Source organism: Centropristis striata, chromosome 21 (assembly GCF_030273125.1).
Source record: "Centropristis striata isolate RG_2023a ecotype Rhode Island chromosome 21, C.striata_1.0, whole genome shotgun sequence".
Taxonomy (NCBI): domain Eukaryota; kingdom Metazoa; phylum Chordata; class Actinopteri; order Perciformes; family Serranidae; genus Centropristis; species Centropristis striata.
Genome location: NC_081537.1, coordinates 13,365,828 through 13,391,639, shown reverse-complemented (window position 1 = coordinate 13,391,639; position 25,812 = coordinate 13,365,828). Strand labels below are relative to the sequence as shown.

The following is a 25,812-nucleotide window of genomic DNA, read 5'->3' as shown; positions in this document are numbered from 1 at the left end:
CAGATCAGCTTAAGCAGAGGTGCAGCCTGCTTCACTTACACTGAATGTTTTAATGTGTGTAATGTTTGTTTATTACTGACAGTATGACGAGAACAAAATGTACGGTATGACTGGACATGTGACTGGAGTCCACATGTCCAGTCTGAGACTGTGTGTCTGTGGACTCCAGTCACATGACTTGGCCTTAAAACAGACTCAGGACACAGATATGAGTTATTTGATGATTGATCTTGACTTTGACTTTAACATCAATGACTTGAATCTTGGCAGAACAGACGGCTCATTCAGAGGCAGAGCAGTCATGGAGCCAAGGTTTAGGCGTTTGCTGTGCTTTTGAATAAATCATTTTAGCATCATGATAACATTTCTTAAGGGGTTTTGCATTTGTGTATGGAATGATTTTTATCTGAGTTAGATTCTGTATGTATTCTTTTGCCAAGTTCAGTGGCTCTTGCTTTTACAGGAGCCTAAATATAATCAAATATAGCATTTCAGTGCAGTTCATGTCTGTTTTATAAATAGCCATCTACAAATAAATCTGGAAAAGTAAATACTACAAAATGTATTATTTAAACCTGTAATAACTGTCTGTTTGTTTGATTGTTTTTTTGGGTTGCAATGGAAACTGTGTAAACAACACTGACATTTATCACCTTGTAAACTTGCAAAGGTCTATGGTTAAACCTTAAATGTGATCATGTACAATATTTACTTAATGACCTATATCCCTGACAATACAAGCTATATGCATTTATGTGATAAATAAATGTATTGTTATCATTAAAATAAATTTAAACTTTTCTTCTGATACCCCATCCCCCCGCAGTTATTATGAAAAATGTTGCAGTACGTACAGTATGTACTTTATAATCACATTTAGTGTATGTATGCATAACAGGACTGGGTGGGTCTATAACACTGGATTTGGAAAAAGTTGTTAGAGACTCCATCTCTGTCCCTACGCAGCTAATGGCCAAGAGCTTATCTGATATTTCCTGTTGTTGGTGCATGAGGTGGGTGCGGATGAGCAGCAATACAATTCTAACAGACAATGGCTGGCCTGTAGTAAACAACTGCCTATTTACACATCCATCAGATACAAAATATAAGCATGAATTTTGAATCGTGTTTATTTCCACCAGACAATCATAGGTATGAGAGTCACTCCCCTTTTAGCTCTGTTTTTGGCCTCCACCATCTCCTGAGGGAAATATTTGGCTATTTAGCTGCTGATGTTACACTATGTTCACTAGCTTGTTGCTTAAAACAGGAACCTGCTGTAACAACTATATGACAACCATAGCCCTTTTCAAAATATGTAAAACTACAACTACATAATAACTAGTGTCCATTCACATTGAAGCAGAGTTGATAAGTTGAGGGTCAATAAAACAGAACTGAAACTGAAAGGTGTCGGGTGACAAACACAATTTAAAGTAATTTAAATGCTTGTTATTAAAAAAATACTGATTATAGCAGCTTTAAATGTGTTTCAAATGATCTATAAAAAAAGTCTGTGGATCTGACATGATCATTACCAAGGTCTCCTAAGTAAATTAGATTTAAAAAATGCATGGAAACAAACCAATCAGAGTTTGTTTATGTATTGTCTTTGCATATATATTCACACTATGATCAAAATCATGAAATATATGTGTATGTCAGTACATGTTTAACTCTGGCAAATGGCACTTCAATGCAAGCCTCTATCCTAAAACTCCACTCGATCATATCCGGACTTAATGCACAGGCCTGATACTGCCTCCCTGCCCTGGGTCCCTGGGGTGCCAGCTAGTCCTTGCCCCAGGAAGGTTGTCGTCATAGCAACCACGCCATCAGCGGTGAGCAAATAAATCGCGCTGACAAAGATGACACTGCTAAACTCACACAGAGAGCCCAGTCTGTGCGTGGATTATGGGATTTTGTATATTAAACGTCATAACTGTGATGAAAGGTCGTTAATGCACATGCAGGATCCGTGTCTATACAGGCCCACTGGCTGCACAGAGTTCATTATAAGGACTTATTATGGGGATGACGTAGCATGCATGTCAAAATATGTCATTTATTATCTATGGTTAGAATAATAAAGACCATGCGGTCCATTTTTGTTATGATAACACAGGCAACATATAAGCAAATTACCCTATATAATACATGCAACATTAAGCCTATTAAAACCTCCACTCATGACAGTCATTCAAACACACACACACACACACACACACACACACACACACACACACACACACACACAGTTTCTCTTTGAGCTGACCTGCAGACGGTGATGAGGTTTTTTCGCTCCACCGCCACGTTACGAACCGACGCTTTTTTCGAGACATCTCCCATGGCCATCGCTGCCTGCACACAGCCGGGCTCCATCCAGGAGGAGGCAGCCCTGATATCAAAGGACCCCTCCCTGTTGGCCACCGGCCCTCGTCATTCACGTCTGGACGCCGGAGAGGATGCTGCTACCTGCCCGCATCAGAGCCGCCCACAGCCGGCAGCGGTGCTTTTGTCTCTACGGCAGAGGACACACAGCTGGAGACATCAGATACACCGGGACATGCAGTGTGCTGTTTGTATTATTACTGTAATACACAGAGGACTGGATTACATCTCTCTCTCTCTCTCTCTCTCTCTCTCTCTCTCTCTCTCTCTCTCTCTCTCTCTCTCTCTCTCTCTCTCTCCCCGCCCACTTTTTCACCTCATCGTGACGTCAGTGGATCAACTCTCATCACGCAGCCTGAACATGACGCATCACCTCAGTGCTTTAAGTGACATAAACACTTTTTTTATAACAGTTTCCTGCTTTAAAACACATTATTTATTTTTTATAGTGCATATAAGGTCTTCAATATCCTGCATATGAATTATATTTGCAATAGGTTAGATAAATATCCAAATCACTGGCATACATAATAACCAAGTGCTTAATATTTACTATGTACTGTGGAATTAATCAAAAATAATAAATAAAATAACAACTTTACTTGTATAGCACCTTCCATGCATAAAATACAGCTCAACGTGCTTAACAGTTAGTGGTGGAATGTAACTTTACTTGAATATTTCTATTTAAATTTGTTCTTCTACTTACTACATTTTGAGCCAAATATTGCACTTATTACTCCACTACATTTAGCTGACAGATTAAGTTACTTTTTAGGTCAAGTTTAACATAAAACTATATTAATAATAATATTATAATTTAACAACAACTTACAGTAGGCCTATTTTACTCAGTTAAAATGTGCCCGGTTAGAACTTTATTTAAGGTGTTGTAAAGATCCAAAATGTACAAAGATACTTACTATGTCAGGCTGAATTTAGGGTGAAATGTTTTAGTTTAATGAAATGGTGCCGCTATAAAAACACAGAGGCTTGTAAAACGAGATATAGCTTCAATAAATAGTTGGAACAAGGTGATGCAGTAAATATAATACTCACAGTGTGGTGTCAGGGGCCTCTCTGGTCTTCACCTGCAAAATGTCATAAAAGAGACATACACTAAAGAGAGATTCAAAATGGCAAAGAAACATAACACAACTACAAACAGACACAAAACAACTAATAAGAGACACAAAGAGATTCAAAGTGATAAGTAAAGGGGCAAAACAAAAAGAGACACAAAATGACTATGAAGAGTCCAAACAACTATAATGTCTGTGTGTTGCAGAACATACTAATGATTGCTGCTTTTACAATTTGCGAAAAAAAAGAAAGGAAAAAAAGTATTTATTAGCATATACAGCCTTTTAATTATTATATTTATCATATATATCTGAATAAAAGGGAAACATAAATGAAAATGTGCTATATGTCAATGCATTGTAAATAAAAAAATATATATATTCCCCTGAATTCCAAAATAAAGTGCCTAGACCTGGCAGATATTGCACCATTTATTTATTTTTCAATGTATTTGAATCCACAATCACTCTTGCAGGGACAAAGCACCTATATTAGATAAATATCAGGTGTATCTATCCTTCAAAGACCTTTTATACTTGTGTTGTGATTATACTTTGTGACTGGAAGTTGAATTTGTTCAGTATCAGCTTCTGTAAATGGGTTTACAGCACAATGAGAGTGATATCATCACCTCCAGCAGCAGCACTCATCATGCTGGATCATTTCCTCCTCCTGTAATTTCCGATCAGCCTCCTCTTCCACCCTCCTCCCTCCCTTTCTTTTTTTCCCCTCCTCCTGCGACCAAAGGATGATGCCGTGTATCTGGAGCATGAATCAACCGTAAAGTGTCATCAAAGGGTGACATTTTGGCCCCCAACCTTTCCCTCCCTAATGAGCCGACAGCTGGTTGCCACCAGACGTAGCTGGGTGGGGGTTGAGGTTTTTTTTGTCCTGGTAGAGGAGTAATCACTCATGCATATCTGTGTCTGAGCTCCATATGTTTGTAAGCTTCATATTCCTGTTTTGACATCGGAGCTGTGAAATGTTCAACTGTAATCTAAAATGAGAATCAGATGTTATACGCAGAGACGACAATAACTCTCAGTTTGGTTTCCCTGAAAGGAAAATATATATATTTGAGATGTGGCTCAGGTTTTATTGCTTGATATCTGATTATTTATGGGTTCAATTTTTAATAACATTATTTCAAATGTGCTTTTGGGTCGGTATGATGATTACAAAATAAAGTTGTGCGTTAGGAAGGGTTAATTCTGAGTTTGGGAGAGTTTGGGATGTCGTGAATTATGAAGTTATGTTCAAGCCTTACACATGTTTCACCACTGCATAACGTAAACAAAACATATTCCCAACATATATTTAGTATCACAATAATGTATTTTATGTATTTTAACTGCCCCAAGAAACAAAGATAAGAAAGTCAAAGCTGTGTTCTAAAACTATTTTGCATTATTTCAATTTTTTAGGTTGAGGTTTTATGGGTCTAAAAGCATCATGTGTTCTTTCCGTGCTGCCCATCCTGTGTGTTTATAGGGTCTTCATGGTCTGACAGTTTAAAAACACAGATTTTTGCCCAAAAAATTCAATTTCAATGTGGACATTTTTACCTTGTAATGTTTTCTTTTTTGCAGCAGGGGGCAGAGCTTTGTCTTGTATCTTCCCTTATCACTTAAAGGGGCAGCCCATTGCACTTCCTGTTTGGAGACTCACAAGAGAAATAGGAGAAATAATCACTTTGATTATGCAATAAAAATATGCATTTCATGTTTGTGTTTTCCAGTGATGATATAAGGTGTATAGACAACTAGAAGTCAACTTTAATGGGCCTTACTGGGTCAAATAAAGGAATGAGCTTAAGATCATAAAAATAAGTGATACCTGCTTAATATATTATTTTGAAGGAGAATCAGTTTTGCATATCAGATAAAACGAGGACCTTGCTTTTTGTGCTCCAGTACTGCCATTATTCCATATCTGTGTGCACCGACTTGATTGTATTGTGAAATAACAAAGCTTTTTACACATAAAGCTAAGAAGTCATAATAAATCAATTCCATTCAGTTCAATTAAGTTCACTTTATTTAAACTGTCAAAGCATACTCCCAAAACATTTTTTTTAAATTATTAGAGTTACCTTACACTGTACATATCACTCTACTCCTGGACACCAAAACAGTCCTAAAATATATACAAGAACAATTTCCTGTGTGTTTACCTCCGGCTCCGAGTCGAGGGCTGTAGGGACAGTGTGAAATTCTGGAAGGTGTTGTGAGGGCGTTTGGGGCAGAAGTTACACGGAGGAAAGGGGTTGGGGTTTGGCCTCGGATGGGCAAACGACTTGTGCATCAGCCCTCGGGATGCTGTCAGACTGATAAATACAGCTGTGAAGGCAACATGGACAACAATAAAGGTGCAGCGGGACATTACCTGTCTGGACATGCTGTCTGGATAAAACTGCTGCCTTGACTGTTAGAAATAATCCCATTTGGACAGTTAGATTGGTGGAGTAACTACAGGAGTGACGCTTCGTCTACCAGAAATGTGTGGCTGGTGAATATTTGGAAAAGGAAGGATTGCTACAGCAGATTCAGAGACTCTCTCTCTCACACACACACGTTAGTGCAGTTTTGACTGGGCCTGGAAAAATCCAACACAGGAGAGATGTGAAGAGACAAAATCTCCCTGTTTAAACATCCAGGTCTGTCCTTCGGCTTTTCTGACTTCTCAGATTATCAAGCTTCATTCTACTTGTTCACATTGATTGAAAGAAAAATAAATATTTATGTTCATGTACACTAACAGAAATTAAATAGATCCACAAAAATCAGCAACATCCTGATTTGGTATGTCATAATGAGTATAGGCCTTCAGGGTAATTTTGTAAATTAAAAACAAGCTTGTATCCCTGTATATACAGAGCACCACACAACTGCTGTTAACAAAACAATGTCAACACAAGCTCTGTTGTTCAGAGTCTCAGTCAGTTTCAGGAAACAACTACAAGATGGTCTCCAGCTCTTTCAGAGATAAGTCACTGTCTGGATCTTCTGCTCCAGAGGTTTGGGCTGGAGATGCTCCGTGACTTTTAGTGTCATGGTTTCCCTTGTTGGCTCTGGCGTGCCTGGCAAAAACTCCAGACTCCGTCCCCCCTGGCTTCCTCACAGCCAGCTCCTGTTGGGGGCCAGGGGTCTCTGTGTCTCTGGGAACGTATCCAGGCAGACTGGCTTGCGGGTGCAGAGAGCCGTGGCGTGGCAGCCTGACCCCTGACCCTCCGCTGGCAGCTCCGCCAGAGCTCACCACACCTCCAGTGAAGGAGAGGCCTCTGGGATTGGCAGCAGACAAGCTGACACTGTGGGTGGTGGTGTGTGACATCATGCCGCCATAATAACAGCTGCCTCCGCTGCTGGTTATCCTGGCTTTCTGTTTGAGGTCCTGTGCGAGGCTACGTCTTAACCATGCCTTCTTTACCTCCGCCTGCACCTGGGAACAGGAATCAGACAGACAGGAAGTTATAGTTGTCTTTTATTCATCAAAAAGTAAATCTGACTTCACACTTCAAAAACAATGATGGCTTTGTTACCTCCCCATTGCAGAAACAGTAGATAAATGCCACAAAAAAGCCCTGGAAATGTAAAATTGAGATTTTGTTAAAAAGAAGTACATAACACTTTTATAAATGTATTGCATCCAAATAGTAAAAAGTTTTTCTGTTACCTAAAAAAAGAAGCAATACTTACTTACTTACAACATACTTCATTGTTGAGAGTTACATGAAAAAATGTTTACCAATCTCTGAATGATTCATATAAAGTTACTGCTAGCACCTGTAATAATATAATCTGCAATCTCAAGGTAAAATGCCACGAGATCCTACACACCGGCCCTTTAAGTGCATAATGTCATATTTGTTGAAATATGTTTTAAATATCAATTCTGGGAATATCTAAGCTTGAAATAATCAAATATATTCAGAAACTGTAGCTGCTTAAATTTGCATTCATGCACAATCCTGAAAATAACTTTCTAATTTTGGCACTTTTTTTAACCTTTCATAAAAGTTAATAATAATAGTAATTCATGTTAAAGACATAGTATGCAGGATTTTCCTTAAAGAAAACAAAACAATGTATGGACCTGTGCAAAATGATTCCTTTTAACTTCACCTATGACCACACCATGTGTTATGATCTTTATCTGCCTGTATTTTCTTTTGTGTTTTCCATTTGCTGTTTGGGGTTTTTGGCGTCAACCTTCACATCACCAGGATAAAAAAACAACAAACAGTTGACAAAACTTGTTCCAAAATTAAAGTGAATCTGTGGTTTGCTTTCACTTTCACTGAGCTGGGGAGGAAAAGGAGGTACAAATGACAATTTCTGCACAGTATGCCTTTAACCCTTGCGTCACATTATTCCTTTAAGAGTTTATAAATGTGTTTTCTGACCTGGGATGAATTGAAGAACATCTCATAATGCATTTGCACCTGCCACAGCAGCCCGGTGACCTCAGTGTAGGGAAGAGCCATGAACACCATGTAGTGAACTCCAAACAAGGGCATGAGGACTAATGTGGACTTGAGCAGCTTCCTGCAGATAAAGAACATTAATGCAGTGATTTAACATTTGTAACAACTGTCTTTGTCGGAGGATGGTAGCCTGAGAGTTGTGTAAAAGGGAATTTTACACAAAGAGAAAAAAAATGTTACCGATATTGCTGCCGAGGGTCCAATTTACCAGTAGTTGTTTCCCACAGTTTTGAGGCCAGTACCCGTATTATGTTGACGAAGAGGAGGAAATTCACCTGCAGGGGCAGAGGTGTACAGTAAGTTAAAGATTATATTCAACCCATGTGTAAAATATCCTTTAATAGTATAACATTATAAAACATTTTTACAACAATGGCTGCCAGAATGGGAACTTGATAGATCCACTTTAGGTTTCCTGCACTGATGTCCCAACACCTGAAAGCAGAGACAGAAGAGTTAAAGTTTGTGATACAGACATCATTTAAATAACAGACGACAGACGAACGCATCACATGACTCACTGTGTGTCTGCCAACGATGCTCGAGCACTGACCCAAATAGACACAAACACGGCTGGAACACCTGGAATGAGTGCAGAGAAAATCTGTTCAGTTCACTGTTTGCTCCAATTGTGAGGACAGAGAATCTGGTCGGATGCAGCTCACCCCAGCCGATGATGGTGAGAGCCCAAAGGTAGTTCTTGTCAGAGAGGAAGGCCATAAAGATGAGGCTGTGCAGGTACAAGCCCTCCACCAGGATCCAGTAATGATTGGTGGCCAGGAAGTAAAGGAAGAGAGTAACAGCAACTTTACAGCCGGCCTGAGGACACAAAGCAGCAAGGAAACATTCAAACAGACAATAAAAAGCAACCTCATTAAATAACTGGTTTTATCTCACTTGCTTTATTTGTACACAAACTAAAAGGTAAAAACTAAAAGTTTTCCAGTCTTTGTGCTAAGCTAAGCTACCTGCCTGCTGACTCCAGATTCATATTAACTATACTATACATGAGAATGGTATCATTTTTCTCTTTTAGCTCAATTAAGTGTATTTCCGAAACTATGAAACTATTGCCCCACAACCACAAAATATTGCTGCTCCAGAAATGTTTTGTTAGGATTGCTACCAAATCAGTCTCCCATTTCATCTGCTGCTCTATCCCAGAAACTCCAGATTCTTACTATTTATGATATCAATATTTTTCAAATGTGTTTTTGTTTATAAGATCTATTTGATCTCTGTGAAGGGAATAATCCTGAGCAATTACTTAGACTCGAGCAAATTCACAGGTCCTTTACTAGTCAACGTGTCAATCTTCTGATCTTCCTCCTCCTACATTTCGACATCATTGCAAATGAGGGGTTGCCCTCAATGATTCCTCGAGAAAATAAATAAAGGATACATTAAATTAAATTAAATTAAATTAAATGAATTTCTCACTTGTAGAGGTCAATGTTTCATTAGACTTAGTACAACATCATCTAAACTATTCCTTTATAAAGTGGTATAAAAAAAAAAACACATTGTTTTGCAACTGCTTTTCTCCATGTATTGTTGTCCAGTAAATCACATTTCATGTGACATGCATGTTTCTGATATTGTTGTTGTTATTATTTCATATATTCTGTTAATATGATTTTTTCATCATTATCAAGTAGTCATATTATTTTCTGTATGTTACTTTGTGTTCTTTATAATATTGTGAAATACTGTTATAATTGGCATTTGAAATTGTGCAAAAACAAAGCTGACAAACTACTTTCAAACACATCATGAATGTCATTTCACATAGAATATTATGAGTTGGTATTGCATCCTAATGTGGACCAGCAGCACAGTTACAACACTATGAAAAACATTTTTAAAAAATACACTAGCAGTCAAATGTTTGGACAAACATACTCATTTAATGGTTATTCTTTATTTTTATTATTATAATAATAATGAAGGAAGTTAAACTAAAAAACAACACATGCAATTATTAAGTTTAAAAAAGCGTTAAAAAAACTAAAAAATCTAATAAAAACATTTGGAGAAAAAAAAGTGTATGTTTTATATTTTAGATTATTCGACATAGCCACTTTTTGCTTTTATACACACTTAATTTCTTGCCTTTTTAAAATCAGTTTGCAACCATCAAAGCAAATGGTGGCTACTTTGAAGAATCTAAAAAACATATTTTGGTTTGTTCAACACTTTTTTTTTGTTTACTCCATAATTCCATATGTGTACCATCATAGTTTTGATGTCTTTAATATTAATCTACAATCTAGAAAACATAATAGAAATAAAGAAAACACATTGAATGAGAAGATGTGTCCTGGTACTGTATGTATACATATATATTTAAAAACAACAGGCATATTGTTTACCATATGGGGCTTCTGTGCATTGAACTGAGGCTCAGCGTCTCTGTCTTCAGACATGGAGTAGAGCACGGCGTCCTTCACGAAAATGCTGACTGCCCGACATATGAAGGAGGTGAAGAGGTGAATGTGGATGTAATTGCGTGTGCAGTGGAGACGTCTGAAAGGTTATCGACAAATACTTTCAGCTGTATATCACTGAGGATAGAGACGACTGAATGTGTGGGGTTTTTTTTAAGTTTCTCACTTGAAATAGCAGAGGATGGAGACTGCCACCAACAGCGATGCGAGAGAAATGGAGTATCCAACAGTGTACATGAGATGCAGCCTCTCAAACACCTTCTGGAGCAAAACAAAAAAATCCTTAGAGTGTGCATGTGTGGAGAAACACCAGGATGTCACAGAGGGTAAACAGCAGTATTTTGCTAACAGCACGGATATGTACATACCTCCTCTTGGCTCCTGTGGTTGAAGGTCAAGTATGTGGTGCACTCGGTGTAGTTGGCCCATGTGCGGTTGATGCTGGGCACCAGCTCCCAGTTCCCTGACGCATCACACTGGCGGTAGGCTTGCCCTGGGTCACAGGAGCGCAGGAACAGTATTAGCACAGTGCTGCAATCAGTGGTGGAATGCAACTAAGTACATTTACTCAAGTACTGTACTTAAGTAGAATTTTGAGGTACTTTTACTTTACTTGAGTATTTCCACATTTGTAACTTTATACTTCTACTTCACTACATTTCAGAGGCAAATATTGTACTTCTTACTTCTACATTTAGCTGACAGCTTTAGTTACTTTTCAGGTCAATATTTAACAAAAATATGATCAATTTAAAGTGATTACGCATGTTTATAAATTGAACCACATACCAGTATATTAAATAGTTAAAAGTGAGCCCTACATTGAAAGCAGTAAAACACTGCTTACATAAATTCATCAATAATAATAATCTAATAATATATTTAGAATATATTAAGCAATCTGAGTGGGACAATTCTGAATCACGAGTACTTTTACTTTTGATACTTTAAGTACATTTTGATGCTGATACTTTTGTACTTTTACTTAAGTTTTGAATGCAAAACTTTTACTTGTATTGGAGGAATTCCACAGTGTGGTATTAGTAATTTTATTTAAGGGATCTGAATACTTCTTTCACCACTGGATACAATAGTGTAATTTGTGATTCACATACCTACGTTTGTATTCCAAGAATGCCTTCATAAGACTATGCACTTTATTTCTGCATGTTGGTGTCTCTTGAGCTCTCCTACCTTTGTGGTTGAAGTCGTAGATGTACTCTGGACACAGCACAGACACCACCTGACCCGCTCGACTCCTTGGCCAACAGATGATCCCGTCCCACTCTGGGATACACTCACCGTCTTCACAAATAATGAGAATCAGCTGTTAGTCAGTTACAGACTAACATGCACTATATAGGCATGGCAAAACCCCAGTTACTATATAAGAGGTTTACAGAGACGGCATTATCTGTAGCTGTATTCATTCAACCAACAAAATGATCTGTCTCTGTATTTGAATTGACGAAGACACGAAATGGACATGGTTTATACTGGAAGTCACTTTAAATTGGGTGAATCTTAAACTGTCTAGCCTTATATTCACTGGCAGTACATTTTTTGTGCTTTCAAAGAATCTAATTGATTTATTTTGGCATATAATTAATTAAAAAGTCCACATCATTACTCATAATGAGCTTTATTTAAAAAAAAAACAGACATGGCTCCCCCTTTACCTCTGAAGCCTTGATCAACATTAGAAAACAAATAAAAATCAGTTTGAATGGAGAAGCGAAATAGAACCTGTGTCACAAATTTAATTAATGGTTTCCTATATAATTTTATATTTTTAATAAAGTATTATATTAGAGTATCATCTCTGATATCTGTGGACAGGAGTGTTGGTAATTTTGCTGCTCACTGTGCCTCTCATGACTAGTCTTCAGTCCGAGGCTCTATCTTATATAATCCCTCTCCAAATAGATCAGTGAAGCAAGTCATCATCAGCTTCTACGTCACAACGTGAATGAAAAATGCCCCGCTACTATCAGCACCTAAATTCAACTCTGTAATCACAGAGATACTGCTCAGCAGGATATTGGATGGGTGTTAGGCTGCATCCTAAATAAATAATTGATGTAATAAATACGGTTTGTGATTACATATTTTGGACATGCACTCCCTGACCTCTTGTATTTTTTATACTAATACTGGATATGCTTGTGGAAGGATCTTACTTTCATGTTACGTAGACATTTCAAAAATTTTTAAAGGGGAAAAAACTACTCGACCCAGTTGGCAAAATGTGATTTAATAGATGGATCGTGTGTCATCATTATAAAACTGTTTATACAGTTTTTTTGTGCACTTCAAGGGGTTAGCTAATATTTCCTGCCAGAGAACATTATTAGAACATTATCAGGAGGTTCAGGGTTTTTACCATAGACTATATAAATGAAGTGGATGTTGCCTCCAGGTCTAAAAAGTGAAGACAATGTGGAAATTCCTTAAACCTGCATTCTTTTTAATGTCCAGCAGGGGGCGACTCTACTGGATGCCAAAATAAGTCAAATTATATCGAAGTCTTTTTGAAAATGACCCTACTTCTCACTTGATTTATTACCTCGGTAAGCATTTTTTAATGAGTTTTTGGTCTCAATTGCTAGTTTCAAGTCTTCTTAAATTCAACATGATTTTAATTTAGTAAATTATGGTCCCATTTAGAGTTAAATAGGTAATAAAGCAAGGTATGCTTGAACTGTCAAGTAGGATAGAGGCATAGCAGTGAGCATCCTTCCCCAGCTCTTTCTTTTTCTGGCCCTAAAAACAAGTCAAACTGTAGCCCACAAACCAATGGGTGATATCAAGGTGACTATGTCCACTTTTTTTTATACAGTCTCAGGCTTTGATGAACTCCACACACTGGGATCGAACCTGTGACTTTTCAACGACAGAACAAACTGAGCAACACTGAGTACTGCCCTGTTTTGCCCAATTTTAGATAAACAAAGTGATGAAAAACGGCGCACAAACCTTTAACTAGGGACATTTGTGCCCTGATGTTCTTCTCACACTTAGCATGAGCACCAATCAGAACGTAGATCTGCTCGTCTCGTGTGATGACATCATCAGAGTCGATCTGTGGAGGGCAGATAAGAGAGACGACAAATTATTAAGACGAGAAATACAGTTTAACAGAGGTGTGGACTGGAGTCAGTCTCTCGTATAAAGTTTGATTACTTTAGACTCAACTTGACAAAATCAAAAAAACACTTGCAACTCCACTTTAACACCAATGACTTGGACTTTAGCCTTTGACCTGAAAAATATTTCCCTCTAAGCCTAAAGATAAACAAAAAAACGGTGCCTCAAATCTATCTGAATTAGAAAACTGTAACTTGAAGTAAATCTAAAATATGTTGACTTACATGATGGTTAGCATTAATGTAAAGTAATGCATAAGTTGATCATAGATCAAACCTAAGAATTAATTAATTAATTAATTAATTAATTACCAACTTTAATGCAATCCTACAGGGGTCTGATTGGGTTGTTCTGTATTTGCACAAGCCTCAGGAGCAACTTCAGTTACCTTTCTTGCATTTTTTCATCTTTTAAGGTACCCAAAGACATTACAAAAGGTCTCTCTGAAGTCTCTTTCCAGCGAGGGCGATATGTTAACCACAAACCCTCCCGAGGATCTAATGTGCTGCCTCCAGGTGTTGTGAAATAGTTGTGTGAGGGTGCAGTATGTCGTGATCCCTCGCCAACCCTCTTTTTTTATCCTGCGGCGGGGCTGCTGCTGGCCACATGGGGGCCTTGTCTTTAGGATCTCGGCCATACTGGTGTGAGCTGGCCTACACAAGAAAGCTTTGTGTTCACATTTCACAACAGAGCAGCAAAACTAGCAACTAGAGAGCTCACATGAGAATTGTTTGACCAACAGAAGGGGGCAGTGGAAGAGATGATTGGAAGGAAGGACAAAGGAAGAAAAACAAACAACTTTGGTCGCTTTCATATATAATGTCTGGTGGGTTTGATTCAGTGGTAAAGTTGCAACAGTGAATGTATTTTCAGAGCTACCACTTTTTCGGACTTTAAGGTATTGTTGCAGGAGTTTTTTCACTTTTATGTAGCATTGATCCGCTGTGCGATTGAGTCCATTAGCCCCCATTTTGTCACTTAATAATTTGAGGATTTTACTTCATCATTAGACCATGTCTGTTTTTCAAGCCTGCTACTATCTTGCCTGGTGTTGATTCTCAAATTTTTGCCCAAATTCAACCGAGAATGTGATGTTGTTCGCTTCCTTCCTTTGGTTCGGACTGCATTCTCACCTGTAGCGAAACCAAACTCTTACAGGGTTTGTTTGATCATTCTCACCACCCAAAACCAAACGGACTGTCTGACAAAATGCACCAGAGTTTGTTTCAAGCTTGTTGTTGCTTTAGGTAAAGATCTGAATAGTTCTTCCACCACTGCTTCTCTCTCTCTCTTTCTTGAAAAAAATGTATCTCTCTTGTTAAACAGACTAAAGTCCAGCTGGATGTCAATGGATATGCGATAACTAACATTCTTGGCATAAGCCATTAAAATAAACGGCCAATGGGTGAGCGGTGTTTCCAATAGAATGCTGAACAGCTATCATTCCCTACACTGATTTGTTTTGCGAGGGGACTTCAAGCCAAAGTCAATACCGGCATATTGAGCAGCTCAAACCACTTGTTGATGTTGTAAAGTGGACTGTGGACACACTCCGGCTGTGCTGGCAATCCCATTTAAACACATGTCGATTATTCATGGCCACAATTAGATATTCAAGTTTTATGTCAAAGAAAGTCCGTGCCTCGACAAAACATCCACATCATTCAATACGTGCACGTCAATACGGAGAAGTCACTTTTCTGCTGACAGACAGGGAGTGTTAGCAAAACAATTAGTTTAGACGTCTCATCGCCTTTGTGTCATAATTGAATTTGCTCTCTCAGTCCGTCGCATGTAAAGTGATTTTCAGGCTGACTGAGCAGGAGTTGTAAGTCTGCCTGAAGCTGGCACTCAGCATCGATTCAAGGAAGATAAAGAGACGGGATCAGAAGCGACCAAGAACACTGTGAGCTTAGTAGGTGAAAGGTCAACGGGGTCAGAACTGATGGAGGTCCTGTGAGGTAAAGCAGAGCTCAGGTGATTTGTGATGTTAGAGATTCAGGGCTCCTTGTTGTCATCCTAATATTTCATAAGATAAGATATGACTTTATTTATCCCGCAGTGGGGAAATTTAGTTGTCACAGCGGCTCAAGATACAGACATATAGACATAAGAACAGATTAAGAATAAGAATATAAAATGTACATACATCCATACACATTATATACATACATTTCTGCTATTTGGCATTTATTATTAAGTTTGCTGCCTAAGCGTGTGTTTGCTGCCTTAGTAATTTCAATTTTGAACATGATATTTTGCTGGCCAATTCATGAAATATTCTATATTTTTAAAGGTGTTTATTGGTTATTTGTTAGTTATTTAGTTGCATTAAAAGCTGCATTTAAAATCTATATTTTTTCTCTTACCTGTAGTGCTATTTTTCAATCGGGATTATTTGGAATTTTGGTGTGAGTTGCTGAATGTTGGAGATATATAGAGATGTCTGGCCTCTCTCCAGTTAAATGGAAATAGACTGATCTTGGCTTGTGGTGCTCAAAGCGCCAAAAGAATAAATTAAAAAAAACTCTACAGCAATGTCTCTTTACAGAATAAATGACCCAGTTACTCAAGATAACCGACAGAGATTGTTGTGAGCAGTTTAATGTCGAAACTATTTTATTTCTAGTGTTGTTGCTACATTATTTTTCTTGGAGCTCCACAAGCTTGGTACCATCTAGTTCCATTATATTTGAGAGAAAGCAGATATCTCTACAGCCGATATCTCTGACGTTCTGCAACTCAAGCCAAAACAATCAAGAAACAAAATATGTATTTTTGATTGAGTAGTAAGAAGAACCACTCATCTATCTGTGGTCAGTGTTGCTGGTGAATGGTTGGCACGTTTACTCAAACTACGACATAAATCTAATTCAAAAATTCAAACGATCAAAGACAATCACAGGTACATGACATTTTCTATATTTGGCCCAAAGTGGAGCAGCATGCGAGTATTATTTCTGACTCAGCGTGATGTTATTGTGTAAGATTTAATGCTGCTGTGTGAAAAGCTTAAATATAGAACATAAAAACCGTCCTTTCATAAGTTTTCACTGGACTAAGAGACTGAGAATTGAGCTACTGCTGATGAATGATTTCCCATAAATATGAGAATATTTTTTATCATCATTTCAACTGAATAAGATCCACTAGAAATTCATTTTTTTAATAAACATAAAAATACTGCTCAAATATTACTATTCATGTTTATTTAGAGACTAGAAGTGTTATTGTGTTTATTTAGAGACTAGAAGTGTTATTAATAAACTAACTTTATTACTTTTAATGTACTATTAAAAATGTAGAATAATATGCTAGAAAAGTATATTAACTACTCCGCAATGAATATAGCTATAGTGCATTAAATGTATAAAGTGTAAAGAATGTATAAAAGATCCTGACTTTGAAGATTTGCTATCTTTTATATTCTTGGTTATATTTTTGGTTTTCTTTTCTTTTTTCACTATTCCCATTGTTAATAATTTAAGTTTGTTTTAATTTAAGTTGTATGTACTGTATATTATATGTCGGACCCCAGGAAGAATAGCTGCAGTTGTGCAGCTATTCTTCCTGGGGTCCGACATATAATAATATACAGTACATACAACTTAAATTAAAGCAGCTAATGGGGATCCAAATAAAACAATAAACAATAAACTAGAAGTAAAAGCAAATCAGAAAGAAAGTGAAAGAAAGATTCCAAGGAAGACTTTGAAGATACATTTAAACAAATCTTCGAAAGGAAGTTACAGTTACAATGCCCCTTGGATTCCTTTCATTTTTACAAAATTAAGTTATAAAATGTGTCTTCAAAGTCACAATAACAGACAAGCTACATCTGCCTGAAATGGCACCATAACCACAATTGCAAGTGTTATTGAATTATTTGCCTGAACATTCAAAATCAAAATGAAAAAAAAAAATAACATTTTTGTTTTATTAAATAGTTAAAGCTTATTTTCCAGCAGTGACCTCATGAGTTGATCACATCTCCACACTGGCCAGGAGGAATTTTAGACAATTCCCCAGTACAAAATTGTTTAATTATATTATATTATATTCCAGGAATGTCTTGATCATGAATGTCTCTTTTCAGTTCATTTGAAACCAAGGTGACCGATCGAAAACATTATTCTTCTCATGTTTTTCAGTGTGTTTTGGGGCATTTTAATGTTGCTTCTCTCAGCCTCTGACTGACAGCTACCCTGAAACCTAAACTTGTAAAAAATGATTTTGCTATGTGAGTAATGGTTGTTCAGGCCCAGCAGCAGCAAAACAGCTCCAGATGATGGTGATCCCTTCTCCATGCGTCACTGTTATGATGGGATGATGTGGTTTGTTCTGCTTTGTTAATTATTAATAAAGTGTAATAATTAATAATTAATTAAGTGTAAGGTATTTCTGTAACAAACAAACAAACAAACAAACAAACAGTGTTTTGTTTTGAGTTACACAGAACATTTCCCCACTAATATAATAAAACATTCAGGTTATCAACCTAAAATGCGCAATGTCATCAATTTATTTTAAGGCAGAACCATTATTTTCTTTCCATGACACATAAAAGCAGTGGTGGAAGAAGTATTCAGAACCCTTACTTAACTAAAAGTACTAATACCACACTGTGAAATTACTCCATTACAAGTAAAAGTCCTGCATTCAAAACTTACTGAAATAAAAGTACAAAAGTATCAGCATTAAAATGTACTTAAAGTATCAAAAGTAAAAGTACTCGTTATGCAGAATGGATCTCCTCATATTGTTTTATATTTTCCAAATAGTTTATTGGATTATTATTATTGATGCTTTTATGTAAGCAGTGTTTTAATTTTCTCAAGGTAGGGATAATTTAACTACTTAATATACTGTAATGAGGTTTAATTAAAAAATGTTTAAAAAAAAGTAGAAGTATAAAGTCATCAAATGGAAATACTCAAGTAAGGAACAAGTACCTCAAAATTGTACTTAAGTAGTACTTGAGAAAATGTATTTAACTACATTCCACCACTGCATAAAAGGCAACCTTGATGATTTTGAGATATTTCGACGAAACCTCAACTGTACGACTGTAAGAGTTATCTTCCACCTTTCTAAACATTTCTTTGCCATCTTGTTTCATCTGAAGTACGCTGAAAGCATGTGTGAATAAAGGACGGTTGAAATCAGTTTGTGAAGAGATGAGTGTCTGTATTCAATATTTTTTTGTATTTTGTACAAAAAAAATCTCATAATTTCAACTCATATATAGATTTAAAGAAAGTTTTAGAGCTAATTTGTGAAGGGATTCAGATACTTTTTCCTATTTGGATTTTTAATATTAAGGATATTATTATTATATGGCTGTGTACGTGTCATGTTTTATCTGTTTTTAATGCTCTAATGGAGTGGCACCCGTAATCTCATTGTATTTAATATGTAATGTCAATAAAGCTTTCAATTCTATTTTACCAATATGCCAATATGGAAAACAATTATTTGAGTGTTATTAGTTTGCATAGAGTGCAATTGTCTATTAAAGTGACTTTAAAGAAGATCAGATTACATTTTATGGATTGATGATGCATAAATGTAGGTCATTAAAAAGGGCTCAAGCTTTTTTCTTTGCACTGTTTATGTAACCAGTTCAATCAATACAGTTATCAATGACTCCATCACCCAAACACTCAGAATAAGTAGAGTTCACTTACCAGTGCAGTCACTATCATGACAGTGTGGAGAAGAGCCACGGTGCGAAATCCTTGTGGAGACAACATGACGTCTTTTCAGCTAAAACAGGACGTTAACTTCTCATCAGATCTTCTTATCCTCCTCAGGTTGTTATGAAGGATCCAGAAGTTCAGGACTGTTCTTCTCTGGTGTCCCATGTGTCCTCTTTGGGATGTTGTGCCTGCAGATTGTGGTCAACAGTTGCTTTTTGGGATCTTCTTAAGCTTTCAGGTCTTTTAACACCCAGAAATGATCATTTAAAGATGTCTCCTCTCTCCAGGCTTCTCCCTGAGGCTCAGAGGACATCACTAATCAGGTTTGAGGGACCATGTAGAAGTCGGTCTGTAAAGTGAGAAGAGAGAGGGCAGCACTGAGGACTAAATCTCCTCCTTTTACAGTTCTTTGGACTGTTGTCTATCAGATGTGGGTTGGTCTTGATTGGCTGGGGCTTCCATCTCACTTAACTCTTTGTGCTCCTCTGCTGTGGTCATCTGTCCCTTCCACCCTGTTTGCTTTGCTGTCTATCGTGGTATTTTCCCTACTTGTCTCCTTCCAGAAAGAGTCTTAGCTTTTTCCCTGCAATTACGCAAATATTTTCAGACAAACAGTATGTTCTTGTTTTTCACATTCTAGACAAAACATGCTAAATTATTATGTCCCATCGTCATGAATAGCAGTACAATTTAATAAACTTTGGTCCCAGGCCAACAACTCTTTTCTATTTCCCACGCTGGGTCGTTTTACAGGACAGTGATGCAGACCAGACTTAAATTGCCCTGTTTGTGCTGTTTACATGGAACCTATCGTCTCTGGAGATAACCTCGCTGACCCAGGCAGATATAATGAACACAAATCATAGGGGAAACATGAATAATATTTTGGCTTGTGTTGCTGTTGTTTTTGGGATCAGTTGTTGAACATGTGAGCTGACGTTCTGCAGTGGTTCCCAATCTCAACCAGAAACACCCAGGGGTCCTTCGAGAGAGTCCAGGTTCCCATGGTTCAGGATTCATTACACATTTTCCTCACTCAGGACAACTGATACAGAATGGGGAAGACAGGAGGGAGGTGTATGAGAACAAATACACATGAATAAAAATTAGTAGTTTATAAAGAGAAAATCTGCATGGGACAAAATATTAGCTTGTGAATGATGGACATTAAATGACTGGCAACCAGGGACTAACAATGTCTGTCACCTTAATGCTTTTATCATTGCTTTCTTTTCTTTTCTTTAAAAAAAAATACAATCACTTTGACTTTAATATTATATGAATATGAATATTTCTTATATATTCAATATATTTTTGTAATATATTTAATATCTTTAATTTGAGTTACAGCTCATAATTAACACACGATACATTTATATTATTATGAAGACATAGTATGGGAGAGTTCAGATAATTTAAAATAACATTAAAAAGAAGACAAGAGAAACAACAAAATAATAATATTTTAAAAATTATAATAATAAACTTTTTTTTCTATTTATCCATTAATCTAATTATCTATAAAATATACAATTTAACACATAATAAATTAATGTGTCTGTGGCTTATATATTATGTTTTCATTGCCCTGTAAAAACCTAAAGCATGTGGTTTATTGGACTTTTCATTTTTTAATAAAAAAAAAATCATAACTGCTTCAATAAGGCACCACCAAGATGCCTTAATAATAATTAAAATTAATTATGTTTGATACATTTTAAGGACAGTTGATGGATTATTTAAATATGTATCACATTTTCCAAACATTTTATTTTATTTTTTATAGTTTGTATACAGTTGGTGTGAAAAGATTCGTGTGTACATAACATTGACTGTTTGAATATATTACATACCAAAAAAAGCATGTAGCCCTATTTGGGCTTTTAATTTGAAGGGCCAAACTCTGTGACGTCACAAACCAGGAAGTACCGGTTCCACAACAGGGACAGCAGCAGCTACATGTTCTTCTGGCTTGCCAAAACTGTACATTTGAAAACTTTAGGCTGCTTAATTTATTCATCGATATGAAAATGACTGGTTTCAATAGTTAAAAGTCTCACCTGCAGGCGGAGGCTGCAGTCTTTACTCCACGTGTGACACTGTATTGTGGCTGTGTGTGAAGGGCATGGCGGGGGCGGCGCTGCTGAGGGCTCTGCGGACCCTGAGTCCCGGTCCCCGCACACTGGCCGCGACCTCCAGCAAGTTCCCGGCCCCGGCGGAGTGCGTCCTGCCGCCGTGGAGGCTCTCTCCTGTCAGGGCGCTGCAGCTGTGCTCCGCCTTATGTGCCGGACACAACAAGTGGTCTAAGGTGAAGCACATCAAGGGACCTAAAGATGAAGCGAGGGCAAAGGTGTTCAGTAAACTTGGCATGATGATAAGGCTAGCTGTGAAAGGTGAGATTAAAAACAAGTGGCAGAAAGACAAGAAAAAGCATTTCACTTACAGTCGTTTTCTTGTCAACTACGGCTAATTTCCATGTTGGTTTCATCAATCACATATTCACATTAAACATAAACACTGCACACCGCTACCTAAGTTTCAGATACACTCCCACACTAAAACTGTACTTCACCCACTCTGTTTTAAACCTATCCATGCTGCTGTTTGATACTTACAGTCATATTAAAATATTAGACCAATGCCTTTAATGCCTGGTACAATTAAAGGTACATTTGTTTGGACAAATATGATAACAATTAAATTAAATTAAATTAAATTAAAAACTTTATAAAAATAAAGAATCATTCGAAATACAATAGGGACCTCGCAGGTCGTTGCCTGCTCGGGCCCTAAAAATGTATGTTTAATATGGAAATGTTAGCCTCTGAAAAGTATGTCCATCTATATGCACTCAATACTTGGTTGTGGCTATTTGACTTGAACTACTGGAAATGGACTTTTCCATCATATTCTAATATTTTGAGATGCACCTGTATTCCTTTAGTCTCCTGAAAGCTTGAATATCCTCCTAAAAACTTGAATATAGCAATGCTGTATCATTCCACTCATTCCAAATCCACTTTGCACTTTACATATTTTAATTTACTTTCCAAATTTAAATTTTTCAATTATTGCCTTTTTAGTTTGTTATATTGCCTTTAAGTATCTTTTCTTCTCTATCTATCTGCCTATCTGCAGAAGGTGGACCCAACCCAGACTTGAATGTAAACTTAGCGAACATAGTGGAGCAGTGCAGAAGCAAGAACATGCCTAAAGCGGCCATCGAGGCTGCAATCAAGACTGGGGTAAGTGGAAAACACACTGACATGCAAGTGAATGAGAAATAAATGAAAAGCAGTGTCTGGGTAAGGTGTTAGGCCACCACAAGACATTTAAACAGTTTGAGAATCTACTTTAGGGGTGAACCCCATTACTCTGAAAATATTCCTTAATTCATCATCTGACTGTACATGGATCAGGATGATAGATTACCATGACTTCACCTGTATATAACAAAACAAAAATAGTGTTGTGTCTGTTTTATATACTGCAAGAAACTCATTCATGTTTCTTGAAGGCCAAACCAACGACGCAACACATGTTTGAGGCTCGGGGTCCCGGCGGATGTCAGCTGCTCATCGAAGTCCTGACTGACAACAACACACGCAGCCAGCAAGAAATCAAACACCTGCTAACCAAGAACAGGTCAGGAACACTTTTCTATGATCATACTAAGCTGTGCGCAGCTAAAACACTAAATTTCAAGCACTTCTTCCACATCACTGAACTTCAACAGGCCAGTCCTGATCTGTCCCCAACACTTTCCCTGCATAAGGCAACAAATATCGCTGGTAAAACAGAGGATTAATGCCCATTAGTTAGACTTATTTACATTGCAGTGCACATAGAGAGTTTGTGTGCCAAGGCTAATGGTGCGTTCAAGGTCTACACGAATGTCAGAATTTTCGACGTTGCTCCAAGCTACAAGTTCCGACTTTCAGTATAAGTTTAAACACACCTTAAGGCGTTAAGCCTTCAAAATAAAAGCAAACACGTGTAGCTTTCAAAATAAGAGCACATGGATGTGTTAGCAGAGTCCACCACAGAATTTACAAGAAAACTGTCAAAATATGATGCCTTAAAAAAAAAACCAGAACCCTTATTCTCCGTTACAATAATTTATTAAAAATGCAATGATTAAGATGGAATAGTGGCATTAGAATGTAGATGTTTTTGGGTCCTTCATTGAGTCAGCTTCAAGTCAGTAAATTTCTTTGGCTGCACTGGGAATTTCATGTATAAACTTCTTTTTATTTATGTTAGTAAGTTGGTTGTTGATTACATTACAGTTCATATAAAAATGTTTAAATAAAACATATTTTGGTTAAGGCATGGAGTGGAAAAATAACTCATTAAGGTTGAAATCATTTGCTGACAGCTTGTCCCCCCCAGTTCAAAAATCCTATCTGTGCCCCTGTACAGGTCAGACATGCAGGACAACACAGGCGAATCATGGTGTACTGATTAACGTTGGTTTGCAAATGGCAGCAGCCACTAGATGTCCCTGTACAAACACATTTTATTTAGAAGCCACTGGCACAAATGCAAACAATTTATAAAAAATAGTAAAAAAGGACAGCTAAAGTACTGCCAGTGGGGGAATGTAACTAAAACCATTTACTCAAGTACTGTACATTTTAAAGTATTTGCTCTTTACTTGAGTATTTCCATTTTATGTAACTTTTAAGCTTCTACTCCACTAAATTTAGCTGTGAGCTTAAGCTACTCTTTTTTTCTCAATTAAACCTCCTAACAATAAACTTAGTTATCCACATCATCACCACAGATCATATCATCCAGCCTTAATGCAGGATTATGTATGACTCACACTGCACGTCCACAGGGGGATGCTGTCAGACGGAGCCCGCCACAGCTTCGACAGGAGGGGGGTGGTGGTGGTGCCGGGTCAGAACATCTTGACGGAGCAAGCTCTGGAGCTGGCCATCGAGGTGGGAGCTGAAGATGTCAAAGAGACGGCTGATGAAGAGGAGCAGCCCCTCCTACAGGTCAGACATGAAGAGGCATCTAAGGAGATCAATAGGAACCAGATGAGGGAACATGTCTCTACTGTAGATGACAGATAATCAGTCATTTATGAAGAACAAATGCCAAACATACACTACCGGTCAAAAGTTTTAGAACACCCCAATTTTTCCAGTTTTTTATTGAAATTCAAGCAGTTCAAGTCAAATGAACAGGTAAACAGGAAAGGGTACAAAGGTAAGTGGTGAACTGCCAGAGGTAAATAAAAAAAGGTAAGCTTAACCAAAACTGAAAAATAATGTACATTTCAGAATTATACAAGTAGGCCTTTTTCAGGGAACAAGAAATGGGTTAACAACTTAACTCTATGGAGTCTTGGGCTATTTTGTCCATTATTATGTCCATTATGTCCATCCATTTTCATTATTTTCATGTCTTTGTAAGTCATTTTGTGTCTTTTCTTGGTCATTTTGTGTCTTTTTTTGGTCATTTTGTGTCTTTTTTTTAGTCCTTAAGTCCAACATAAAATGTGATTTTGAATCTTTTTTTTTTACTTTCAAAACACTATAATGCTCAATAAAGAATTTTAAATGTTGCAAATGTGCATTAATTTCAGAGTACACTGAGACATTAAACTGCATTATTGTCAATTAAATTCTGGAAAAGTTGGTGTGTTCTAAAACTTTTGACCAGTAGTGTATATTTTCTCAACTTTATCCATCTCAGTTTTGAAATTTTGGAGATTATTACAGACATTTTTCAGTATTTTCTCACATTTTTGTAGACTAAACGATTGATGAATAACAGCTGTAATGACAATAAAAATAGTAATAAGCTGTAGCATTAACACTTTAACTGATAGTTTGATCTGTTTCTGTCTCCTCAGTTTATTTGTGACCTGACAGACATGAGGAAGGTGCGGGCCTCACTGGAGGAGCTGGGAATGCAGGTTACGTCTGCTGGGCTGGAGTTTGTTCCCAACACTTTCTCTTCTCTGGACCAGGAGCAGCTGGATGCGGCTTCAACGCTAATAGAAGCCCTCAGTGACTGTCCAGACGTAGTAAGAGTGTGGGACAATATCCAGGCTGACAGCTGAGCTCGCCTCCAGGATCCCCTGTGGACACTTAAAATCTTACATGTGGAATTTTCAATTTCACAGAAAAAGGATAACCCGTACTGCGTATTTTCATCAGTAAGAAAATATAAGTGTATTTTGATGCTCTGTGTGTGGGTCTTGGAAGTGAAATTAAATTATGGTTCTTCTTAAGATGTAGAGTGATATTTCTTGGATATTTTCTATCGTCAGGCCGCGTTTAAAAAAAAGTTAATCAACAGCCGGCCTCAATCATAAAGAAGATATAATGCCACCACTGGTATTCAAACGTTTTCCCAAAGCTGCTCATTTTAAATGACTTTTACAAAGTTGTTTATGCAGACTGAAATAACTTCCATTTGCATTTCTTAGATGCTGCAGGAACACAGTTTGCAAAGTAATTTTAATTTACTATCCATCACTGAATGAGGTAACACAATGGTGACCCACTGATGAAAGCCATTGCATTTGCAGTATTAAAACCCC

The 25,812-nt window shown here is 37.3% G+C and overlaps 3 protein-coding genes across 5 annotated transcripts in view; 1 reads left to right on the top strand and 2 right to left on the bottom strand.

The window, feature by feature from the left end:
* rundc3ab (RUN domain containing 3Ab) overlaps positions 1–5,785 on the bottom strand; it is a 15,182-nt gene extending 9,397 nt beyond the window's left edge. Inside the window, exons 1-4 of the mRNA XM_059324668.1 lie at positions 5,648–5,785; positions 5,040–5,137; positions 3,451–3,482; positions 2,276–2,521 (exon numbers count right to left, since the gene is read on the bottom strand). Of these exons, the coding sequence (XP_059180651.1) occupies positions 2,276–2,382 (107 nt within the window). The 5' untranslated portion in view covers positions 2,383–2,521; positions 3,451–3,482; positions 5,040–5,137; positions 5,648–5,785. The remainder of the gene's footprint in view (positions 1–2,275; positions 2,522–3,450; positions 3,483–5,039; positions 5,138–5,647) is intronic.
* On the bottom strand, positions 5,359–20,389 carry pth3r (parathyroid hormone 3 receptor). 2 transcript variants are annotated; one of them, XM_059324666.1, is made up of 13 exons: positions 19,239–20,389; positions 13,381–13,486; positions 11,599–11,709; positions 10,773–10,897; positions 10,571–10,665; positions 10,330–10,483; positions 8,623–8,776; positions 8,479–8,539; positions 8,326–8,392; positions 8,138–8,232; positions 7,877–8,018; positions 7,013–7,054; positions 5,359–6,912 (listed from the first exon to the last, which is right to left on the bottom strand). In XM_059324666.1, exons 1-13 carry the CDS (start codon positions 19,302–19,304, stop codon positions 6,430–6,432), a joined length of 1,701 nt encoding a protein of 566 aa, XP_059180649.1. In that variant the 5' UTR covers positions 19,305–20,389; the 3' UTR covers positions 5,359–6,429. The 2 variants fall into 2 exon arrangements, with proteins under 2 accessions (XP_059180649.1, XP_059180650.1); XM_059324667.1 differs by having other exon boundaries at positions 10,571–10,662.
* On the top strand, positions 19,238–25,812 carry LOC131959468 (translational activator of cytochrome c oxidase 1). 2 transcript variants are annotated; one of them, XM_059324670.1, is made up of 6 exons: positions 19,238–19,364; positions 21,373–21,643; positions 22,389–22,495; positions 22,768–22,895; positions 24,094–24,256; positions 25,120–25,811. In XM_059324670.1, the coding sequence occupies exons 2-6, from the start codon at positions 21,376–21,378 to the stop codon at positions 25,327–25,329; spliced, it is 876 nt and encodes a 291-aa protein (XP_059180653.1). In that variant the 5' UTR covers positions 19,238–19,364; positions 21,373–21,375; the 3' UTR covers positions 25,330–25,811. The 2 variants fall into 2 exon arrangements, with proteins under 2 accessions (XP_059180653.1, XP_059180652.1); XM_059324669.1 differs by lacking the exon at positions 19,238–19,364 and adding an exon at positions 20,845–21,233 and having other exon boundaries at positions 25,120–25,812.